The 10,758-nt window shown below is 36.6% G+C and overlaps 2 protein-coding genes across 3 annotated transcripts; one reads left to right on the plus strand and one right to left on the minus strand.

Moving 5' to 3' along the window:
- Positions 1-2,318: 2,318 nt before the first annotated feature.
- Positions 2,319-7,194, minus strand: LOC124637028 (snRNA-activating protein complex subunit 3). 2 transcript variants are annotated; one of them, XR_006985172.1, is made up of 8 exons: positions 6,869-7,194; positions 5,567-6,056; positions 5,248-5,473; positions 4,907-5,035; positions 4,529-4,684; positions 4,060-4,245; positions 3,332-3,746; positions 2,319-3,034 (listed from the first exon to the last, which is right to left on the minus strand). XR_006985172.1 is itself a non-coding variant. In XM_047173344.1 (7 exons), exons 1-7 carry the CDS (start codon positions 7,023-7,025, stop codon positions 3,429-3,431), a joined length of 1,662 nt encoding a protein of 553 aa, XP_047029300.1. In that variant the 5' UTR covers positions 7,026-7,194; the 3' UTR covers positions 2,319-3,428. The 2 variants fall into 2 exon arrangements, 1 of the variants encoding a protein (XP_047029300.1); XM_047173344.1 differs by having other exon boundaries at positions 2,319-3,746.
- A 2,332-nt stretch (positions 7,195-9,526) lies between these two features.
- On the plus strand, positions 9,527-10,189 carry LOC124636923 (immediate early response 3-interacting protein 1). Its single transcript, XM_047173197.1, has 3 exons — positions 9,527-9,726; positions 9,818-9,919; positions 10,005-10,189. The coding sequence occupies exons 1-3, from the start codon at positions 9,639-9,641 to the stop codon at positions 10,058-10,060; spliced, it is 246 nt and encodes an 81-aa protein (XP_047029153.1). The 5' UTR covers positions 9,527-9,638; the 3' UTR covers positions 10,061-10,189.
- Positions 10,190-10,758: the final 569 nt, after the last annotated feature.

Below are 10,758 nucleotides of genomic sequence, written 5' to 3' on the forward strand. Positions count from 1 at the left end.
TCAGCCTGATGCTATACTAATTTTACAATTTACCATGCTCTACAATTTGCTATACTTACACCTACGCACGATAAAAATATGTGATGGTTATGTCACTTGTGACTTGATGCTTATCGGCAGGATACTTAATCGACTCCTTGAGGAATTTCCTTTATTAACATCTAATATGATGGATGTCAGCTCGCTACAATATGTAGCTAAAGTTAGGAGAAATAAAGCCATTTTCCTCATGTAGACATTACAAAGTTAAGTCAAGTTGCATGATTAATGTAATCAAGTCATTTCTCTATTTTAAAAGGCAGGGTGATGAATGTTTGTGAGCCTAAATTATACCTACTGGAAATCTTAAACGACACCATAATCCTCCCATTCATTGCCTACAACTACAATTCAGGCGTTAACATGAAAAGGTCATTTAATTTAGTTACGTAAGTACTATTATTATGACTTTTTATAAATTAGCATAAGTGCCAATATTCTTACGCTAAGCTTTATTTATAACTGTGTAGATTCGCAGTAAATGTACCTAGATATCATATTGTGGTTTGGTTCTAATGCATTCTTTAACCGCAGCTGTATTGAAATAAAAATAATTCACAGTTATGTATGATGTCATTCATTTTTTCATGTGAATTATAAAGGAACATCATGTTCCCTACCTACTTATAAAATTAGATATTACATAGTCAATTACTTTTTCGTAAGTATTGACTGTTGCAGATTTAAATACCAGAATAATTTCACTTCAACGAAGATTTGGATATAGGGTGAAGTTAGCATATCCGATATTCTCGTACCGAAATCTATGATAATATTATGATCAACTGCAAAATATACAAGGTGTTGATTTGCATTTGTGCCATAGTTCAGGAGTAGGACATACAATACGTAAATAATCGATTGGAATTACAGTAGACAGGAAATAACTAATATGCACTGCTTTTTTTGTCATTGTAATGTCGTGGTATTTCCGAAGTAATCCAATTTTATGAATGAAATTTATGAGTGATCGTTGCGTATGCTTTGTGTTTGCGTTTGTGTGAGGGTGCAGCACGATTTTAACGCCAGTAACATACGCGCCAAGTTTAAATAAGGCTAAATTACATTTACGGAATTCCGAAAAAAAAATAAAGAAAAAAAATTACGTACCGATTTTTTTATTGATTTGGGTCGAGAATCATTAGCATAATTACCTCCTTGAATATGGCACGGATGCAAATCAACAGCTTGTATTACCCGACGAAGAAATCATTGCAGTACAAATGCATCCAGGCAAGCCTGGCCTAGTTACCGCGCACTTTGCCCATCCTAGACCCCAATACAGACACCTGACGATCCGATCAACACTAATGATGATGGAATAGAAGCAGCTAGGATAATCTAACGCCTACGCTGTCACACTTACTACTTGTGTAAATAAGCCTAGGTAAGTAAAACATACGAAAATACCTATAGTTTAAAACGAATGGCTGCATTTGAAGACTTTTTTCTGCAGTGAGGCTAAAGGATTAGTCATGCATTCTACAAACGAGTAAAAAGGGGAAACCAAACCAAAAACAAAGTAGCCAAAGATTCATAAAAACTTAGGCTCCAAGAAAATTATTAGAATGAAAAAAATGAAGCGAAAATCTCTTGCTTAATATTATTCCTTTGGTAATTGAGTAACTTTGAAAGCCGTCAATTATTTTATTGCGGTTTCTAAAGAAGTACATACTCCTTAAGCGCAGTCAGTTTAACAGCATAGCTTCTTTTCAGAGAAATATCCAACTAATAAACAAACATTGTTGAAGACATAAACGTTCCAAGGTTTCCCTCGATCGGCATAGTTGAGTCAATTACAAAGAAACGAATGCCCCACACGGCTTGATTCCGCAAGTGCCACAAATAACGAGACGGTGTGGGAACGCGCTATCTTGATTGGCCAATCAGCTGCTGATCTCAGATAAATGTATCAATCAGTCCAAACACGCAAAGGATGAGAGCCTGACGTCATCTGCACTACTCACACTTGGATACGTGCATATACAATAGAGTTTAACCCGCCTTGCATTAAAGGGGAAGAGGATATTGTACATGAATAAACTTTTTTATAAGAGAAAATAAATATTTTAGGTGAGCGTCTGTAACACCAAAACACAAAATTTGAGAATAGGGAAAGGTAGGACTCTGTAAAGACTGTCTGTAAAGACTGTCTGTAAAGACTGTCTGTAAAGACAAAAACTCCTTATCGGGTAGATGTCCTCTAACATCACAATTTATTTCATAAGGAGCAACTGAATAGGCATTCACAGCTTGACGCCTGAATAAAAACCAATACATTTGAAGATTTATTTTATTTTTTCATTTATAAAAAAGCTCGATTTTACTTTTATCGATACAAAATCGGATATTCATCACAGGAAAATTATAAATTAAACTTAACTTATAAATAGCCAACATTGGCAAAGGTCCTAAGGACCTCATTATTCAAATCCGATATTACATTACTAGAGAGACAATACATATCATTTTATCATTATAACCTTTAATTTTCAATCATGTTTGGGTATAAAGCCAGACCCGTACATAGGGCAAAGAAAAAAAGTAGCACAACCTAGCTAACTTTTATAACAAACAGTTAACAGCTACTTAGTCTCTTCCCTCAGCCTTTTTTAAAGATCGATTCCTTCTAAGAAGGTTCGGCCTAGCCTTTTTCTAAATTAATTTCATGCACCCGTAGTATGCTGCGGCACAGGACAGTATGTACCCTTGTTTCCATTTAATATTATATTTACACTTTCATACATTTTTATCTTATATAAATAATAATATATCATATGAATCTTACATATATAACGATTGGATATGTGATTATAATTATAATTTAATGCATGCTGTGATTTCCTATAATTAAGGACACAAGAAAAGTAAATATCTGTTCCTAAAACCTGTCTGTAATGTGTATTTCTTGTTGGAAATCCAAATAAATAAATTAATTAATTAATAAATAATATTATTTAAAAAATGGACTACTGGGCCTCATACCGTATTCTTAAGTTTTTTTTTTTCAATTCGACTGGATAGTTGAATAAGGGACAAGTATTAACAAGGTTTTGGATGCGAAAGATTCACCTATTTAGAAAAGTTTCCCATAGTTAAAGATTTCAATTTTCATATTGACTCACACCCGGCTATAGCCATTGAGTCATTGCACATGAACTTTGTTCTACAAAATCAAGCTTTGCTTTTGAGCTAAAACTCTCCTAGACCGATACTGTTTTACAAGATAATACCAGAAGACAGACAATGCATCACTTTAAAGTTTGCATAAAACCAGATTATGAGGAGGTTATGTGGTCAACTCACTTGTTTTATGATTACTGAGACTGTCAGTCTATTCACTATCACAGAGGCTCATTATAACCATACTCCGCAACCAGAGCGCCCCGTCATTGAGGCTTCAACACATTCAACGCGTTCCCTCTATACGAATACGCTTTGAACTCCCCAATTTTCTGTCCGTCTTTGTATAAGTACTGTCTGAAGCAAGTTTCGCAGAAGAATGCGGGATCAAAAGGTACTCTAGCGCACCCGACTACTATCCACTTAGCTGGGAATTCTGCGCAAGTGGTGCAGTAAACGGTTTGGTTCTGCGCAATGGCAGACGAACACGGGTAGTTGTACAATCGTGGCGGGTCGCTTGGAGAAAGTAGACGGATCTCGGAGAATAGGAAAACATGTTCACAGTTACCTTGGTGGACGTACACCTGGAAGGAAAGTTTTTGGTCAATTAGAGGTTTCGAGACGTTTCACTCACATCCCGAAAGAACCAATTCATGGGCCCATTGAAAATCGTCCCAAATCCAATGAAAATCTATAATTGCAAAAATGAAATAAACGAAAAACAAGTTTACATTTTTAATTAAGTTGATATATTACGCCTTCCCTAAAAGTAGGTATCAAGACGTGAGAAATTAACAAGTTAAATAAAAGCTTTTAAAAACAAGTTGGTGATCAATTTTTACTGATAGTTCCTTATTTTATGTAGAGATATAATCGGAAATTTAGCTGTGTCCTCACCTCAGGATAGCCCAGCTTGAGCACGAGTTCGTCGAGCCGGACATCGCACATGTCGTACTTGGGGAAGGCGCCGATCTTCTTGCGCAGCGCCCACTCGCGGATAGGAGCGCTATAGTCGATGCAGCCCTCGCGACTGTCCACGTAGAACGCGTTGTTTATGAACAGGAAACCTGACGGGAACACTTCCTGGAAGGTGGAATATATTTTTGAACGCCAGAAGTAAAAAAAAAGTGTTTGTACTCTGCTAAAGCGGTTTGCACTTGAATTGTGAATATCTTCTTCGGCAAAACATACAATGTTTACTTTCAATGCGCTATGTACTGAATTTATTTGGAAAATTCGTACAGTGCCCATTTATGGAGAAAGGCATAGTAGCAGGCACTTTCTGGATGCAGATGAAACAGCTGGTCATGAAAATAATATAATCCACAACTAAAATGAATTTTTGATTTTCAGACATGATACAAACCTTAGCCTTAGTGTTAGGCAGCATATCAGGGTTGTTGGACACGTCGACTCGCATGTCGAAGTCATTGTGGCACACGAAGCGGTCCCGCAGGTCTGACAGCTTGTGTCTGCCCGTCAGAATGATGTCGGAGCAGAACACCGAGTGACGGGTACGGGTCTGACAATCGAACAAAATCATAGGATTCTTAAATGTAAAAGTGAAGTGAAGGTAAATTACTATTTTGTGCTATATATTGCATGGATTATATGTTTGTCTTCAACTTTTAAACTTTTTGGATTCTTATTACAAGTAGGTACTTTTAGTTTACAATGCATGTCAAATAAACTTAAATTATTTTGTTACAACAGAAAACTATTAAAAAAATTGAAAATCACTTACAAATCTATCCCTAGCCAAGTTGTAGGTATAAGGCCTGTACACCCTCACTCGATACAGTATATCTTTGCCTGGCTCCAAGTCTACATCAGGACTTTCTTCAGTAGGAGTGCCGGGCTTCAGGTGATATACCTAGAAATAAAAAGGTTTTAAACTGAAATTGAAATTCATATTATACAAACTTAGAAAACAAAAGATAACATCAATATGCATGCTTAAAGTCATACTTTGTTTTTGATGATTTCTCTGACATGTTATAACTGAAAATTACAGTGATTGCAATAATTATAACTGCTGCACAAGCAACATCTCCTACCTTAATCTTTTCTGAGATATCTGCTTACCTCCTGTGTAAATGGCAAGTTCCTCACACTCCTGTATTTGAGCTTCTTAACAAACAGTCCCTTGGTGTCCTTGTCATTCCGCATCTTGTTCTTCTTCACGATGCAGAGGTCTGGCTGCTCATCACGCTCAATCAAGTGATTGTCTTTGGGTATCATGCCCATTACCCCCATGAGCGGCACGTTTGTTCCCATAATAATTTCTTTTCCAGTTTTTAAGTGCTCTGGACTGAAAACATTAAAAAGATAATGTAATCCATAAGTCAAGAGTCAGAAACATAATAATACCTACATAATTCTAAGTTATTAAACAAACTCTTACCTGCAATAATCTTCCAATTGTTTAAACTCATAATCGCTCAAGCCACAGCCAACAAACTCTTTAATTTTATTTGAATAGTATTCCTTCAAGCTTTTACTTTCCTGTGGCTTGCCATGAATGGGCAAATATTCAAAGACTTTAGGCAAATTCTTTGTGATTATTGGTGCTGTGACTAAATTACCTTTAAGATGGTACATTTGAGGACCTGTGTCCTCAGTGAACAGCTGAACATTGTTATTGTGGAATAGTGGTGGTATTACAGGATCACCAGTGCAGGTGCCAGAGCAACCAGGAATCGGATCTGTTCTTTCAATAACCACATTTTCTTGGCTTGCTTGATCCTTATTTCGTTCTGAATCTGAATTACAAGGTACATTGACTGTAATGGCATTTTGAGCTTCTTCTACTGAAGTATTAGTTGCATTTTCATTTGAAATTTTATCATTGATGGTTCCTTCATCTGAGACTTCTTTATCAGCAGCAGTTATATCTAAAGACAGTTCACCAATTTAGAGATTATATTATCTACAAATAATATCCGATAATATGTCCTGTAGGCAGCATGTTGATAACTCTTTTTATGCTTTGTTATATAATTTACATGTTTAACACCAAGCTATGGACAAGTCAAAACTTCCTCTTGGGTGTAGCTCAGGGGTAATAGACAGCTGTGTTGCTGGGAAGTTTGTTCCTCACCACTTTTTCATCCCAGCCATAAAACCAGGAAGTGGTGAAAAGGAGGCGTTTTGAGGTTGTTGTCCTTTTGTAAATTTGACGTGAAAAAGTGCTAAAAACTACTAAAAGAAAAGCTACTTTCAATAAACGTTTTTGACTTGACTTTTGACTTTTGGTAGGGCTGCCATACATCCGGGTTTCCCCAGATTTGTCCTCATTTGGAGGCTGTCTGGGGGCCGTCCAGGCGGGGTTTCAAGAAGCACCTCAAGGTGTAAGGAAGCACCTCTCATCGAATTTAAGTATATGGTTACTTATACTAAGGGCTGATTTTTCAATCATCAGTTAACTTCTATCTGAGGAATAATTATGGCGGTTTGACATATTTTCTATACAAAAGCTGTCAAAACGTCAAACATATTCCTCTGATAAAAGTTATCTGGAGATTGAAAAATCTGCCCTAAATGGATTAAAAATGAGGTCTTATTTTGTTTAAAAAAAATCTACTCAGCTGGGAAAAAATGTGATTTAAGCCAAATGTCCGGGTTTGGCGAAATTTGAGATGGCAGTCCTACTCAGAAGTTTGTAACTATAACGTAAGAAATAAATAAGATGACATCAATGACATACCTTCTTTGGAAGAGTTTAAAATCTCCAATTCTATTTCTAACTTAATTTCCTCCTGTGATGTTACGATAGAATTATTACCATTCGTATTATCACTGCCTTCTTCAACATTTGGGTTTTCGTTGCACGACGTCGCCGGGTTTTCACTCGACGACGACATCGCTACCAAGTTGTTATTAATACTTCTATTACATTTTAATTATATTCTACTGGTTATCGCAATTCGTGACAGATTTATTCTAAATAGATGCACAAATCAATCTAATATTGTTAAAAAAGTCTAGAAAAAGGTTTAGATGTGACAATTGTGACATATTTTGAAAGTGTTTTTTTTATGTTTTTGACTGACTTGTCCATAGATTTAAAATGTGTTCGCGCCATGCGTACATTATGTATCTATGGATAGACTTATCTGCAAAATGTCTGCAAACTTGCTGTCATTTGTTTGCCGTTTGAAGTTGTTTTTGGACTACGGAACAGGGAAAACATCTAATTATACAAACCTAACTTTGGGAATGCTATAATATAATAAAGCACCGTACACTGGAGCCGGCGAAGTACCATTTCATATAATTCGAGTTGTCATATTTGATTTTTTTTTACTGAATAGATTTTTATATATTTTCAATCAAATTAGACATACAAACATTAAAACTAAGTATCAAAATATTCATCCGCATCGCTGTCAGCTGGGATCGTGCCCAAAAGGCTGGCTGCATTGCCACGCTGGATGGCAATGCATATCCTTTGACCGAAGTATAGGCCAGCCCTTTGGTCACGAGTGGACTCCACTAATCGCTTACTGATTTCTCGAAAGAGTCTGTGGGCACTTGGGCCCCATGGTCCCAAGGTTTCAACCCCAAATGGCTCAAAAATGCAATTGCCGGTGAGGTTTACATATTTGTGCCGTTTGAGGTTTTCCGCGGCTGCAGCAGCTGCACCGACACAGCTCGCCTTACTGGGAAGGTGGGAAGGTGCAAGGGTGTCGACGCAGGTTGCGTCCCACACCAAAGACCTTCCCATCTTCCAAGGCATTATAGACATCCCGTCTGGTCTCTTGCCATCGTCGCGTGCCAAGCCTCTGGGTTCTAAAATGGCTGGCACTCCGGCGGTGACAAGAGCACGACGGATAATGTCATTTATGCTGGCGTGTCGTGCCATGCGACCAGCACTTTTGCTACAGGAAAGACCATGGTGCCCAAGGCGGTCCACAGATTCGCCGCACTGACAGCGATGCGGCGCCGCAGTGGGAGCGCCGAGGCGTAGGCATGTAGCGAGCCGGAATGTTGTGTCACCCAGCATGGTCCCAACGCTGGGTGACGGCAGTGCGTGAAGCCATAAGTTGTCATATAAGTTGAGTTTGGACCACATAATATTATTTATATACCTAACTACACCACAAAGTGAATTTTAGAAAATATTTTTTTTCTAATAAAAACTTTTCGGCTGACAAAGTGTAGTTTCACTATGGCATATCATCGACACGAAAGAAGAAGAAACTTTTTTCCATACGAATAGGTCAATCTCATCGTCTCATGCTATATTCATCATTAAGAGGATAAGGAAGGCTATTGCTATTGCCTGCTTCAGTTTGATATACGGGTTGAATTGACAATATTCAATAGCCATTATTTACGTTCCATGTCAAAAATCCTTTATTAATACTACCTTACACAGAAGTGTTTTTTGCGTAAAAAGGGGTGTAATGTATATGGGTCCCCCCTTTATGGCAGAACTTTTTATGTCATAATCTTATATTGCATACCTACCAACAGAGGCCCGATTCTCCCAATTTTACTTAAGCGACATACGATTCACGTTCGACTCGATTCGACTGAGATCCGATCCCGACTCGATTACGATTGAAGCGTATGTGGCATTCCGCTATTTTTTCTTTGAAATAAACGTTTTTATCCTTTTCTGTCATTCAATAATGAATCATTTTGTCTGCAAATGATTTACGATTGCAAAATGATTGTACAGCAAACTACCGTATAGACCAAAATTACCAAAATAGCAAACCAATCGCACACCAATCAAATGTCAATCGAATACGATTGGCCTTTTAGTAGTAGCAGAATGCCCGATATGGTTAAAACTGCTATTGCGATCATATTGCGATTCGATTTCTATTCGATTTTGACATTATTAACTTAGGAGAATCGGGCCCCAGTTGGCATAATCTACATTTCGCAGAAAATTGTGTGGCATACACTCATTTGGCAGACATTAAAAACGCATAATTTTGGCAAGCAGAATCATCTTTAGGCATGAATTTCATATTCATAATACTTAAATAGTAGAAACATCATTTCGCAAAAAGTTGCCAGTCAGTATTTCCTTTTGGCATACATAAGTATCTTAAGGTCACAAACTGCGTAAGTTAAAACTTCAATACCAATCTGCGTTTAATAATCTTAGCAAATTCGGATTTGTCTCACATAGCTTAATCTCATAGTCACCCTATTAGAAAGGGACAGACAGCCGCCGTACTAACTGTTTCACTCGGCTCGTTTTTTGGGTTTATATGCGCAGTCCTGTTTACTAATATTATGTCTATGGTGATGCCAAATAAAATTCGGCCAAATAAAATTCTGCCAGGTAGGAGGAACCACAAAATGTAAATCTGTCAGTGTCATTACTACGTCATCGCATCATACGTCTAACAGTCTAACGTCAGTGCCGTTCTGTCAGTATTTATTAATACTACTGTCATAACAAAGCCGAGTAACTTTAATTTAATAAAAAATAATCATTTAAAACAATTCGCAAAATGCTCACTTTGTGGAATTTGTTTGAAGCTTCATTGCTTTGCTTGAATGCTGTCTGCGTTCTGCACGAAGAAAGATTTATGCAAAAAAGTAAGTACTCATGATAACCTCTTTTTCTAATTAGCTTACAAAGTACACTATATAAAATGCTTGTTATTTTATAAATACTGCATTATTTTAGTGGGCTGGGGTGCCAATAATCAGAACCAAGGATTCGAAGACCAATCAACAGTGAAGTTCCAAATTTTAAACTTGGTCAGATCTATCAGGACAGTCACCAGAAGTAAGTGATACCAGCTTACTGGAATTTTTAGCTGCTTCTATGTTTTTTCAGTTTATGTTAATATTCTGATACTTTTTCTTTTCAGTTCCATTGATTATACTCAATATACTAACAATAATTTTTAAATTACTACTGGGATAAGAGAGGAACATATTTTGTACTTAGGCTTATATGAAGAAACCTGTACCAGGAATACGGAACAAGAACTCGTGAAGGACATTGTTTTTGCTGGTAATTACGAAGCTTTCAGATATTAAAAACTTATTTCTATGCTCTAGTTTATTTTTTTTTCCCCCGAACTGTTAAGAATGTTATCTTTACCAAATGGAAGAGACTTTTTTCTTATCTTGGAGTAGTCAAGAATTAGATACTTACTTAAATGAACAAAATTTTTACTCATGCATCAAGCAAGTAAATAAATTGTACAATACCACTGCAAAGTTAAAGGTGAATACCATTTCAATCCAAGCTTTTAGACTTATATTTGTTTACAACTTTTAAACTTTACTGCATGTTTTATGGGCAAAGATTAAAAAATGGGAAATTCAACAAGAAATCACATAAAATTCTGCAGTAAGAAAAGTTGAAGATGAGAGAGAATGTTGATATTTTAATTTTAGTGGCAGAGAGGGATGGGTGCACAAAACATATTCGCACAATCTCAAAAAATTGGAAACAGCAGGAAGAAGAATTTGTAATATAGTACAGAAATTAATCGAAGTTATACTTCATTTATTTATTAGATGAACGCACCCTAAATAATTTCGGATCTTATTATCTATGACAGACTGTGTTGCTATTTGATTTTGCATAAATACTCGAAAAAATTGGAGATATTG

This window comes from Helicoverpa zea, chromosome 15, assembly GCF_022581195.2.
Source record: "Helicoverpa zea isolate HzStark_Cry1AcR chromosome 15, ilHelZeax1.1, whole genome shotgun sequence".
NCBI classification, from domain to species: Eukaryota; Metazoa; Arthropoda; class Insecta; order Lepidoptera; family Noctuidae; genus Helicoverpa; species Helicoverpa zea.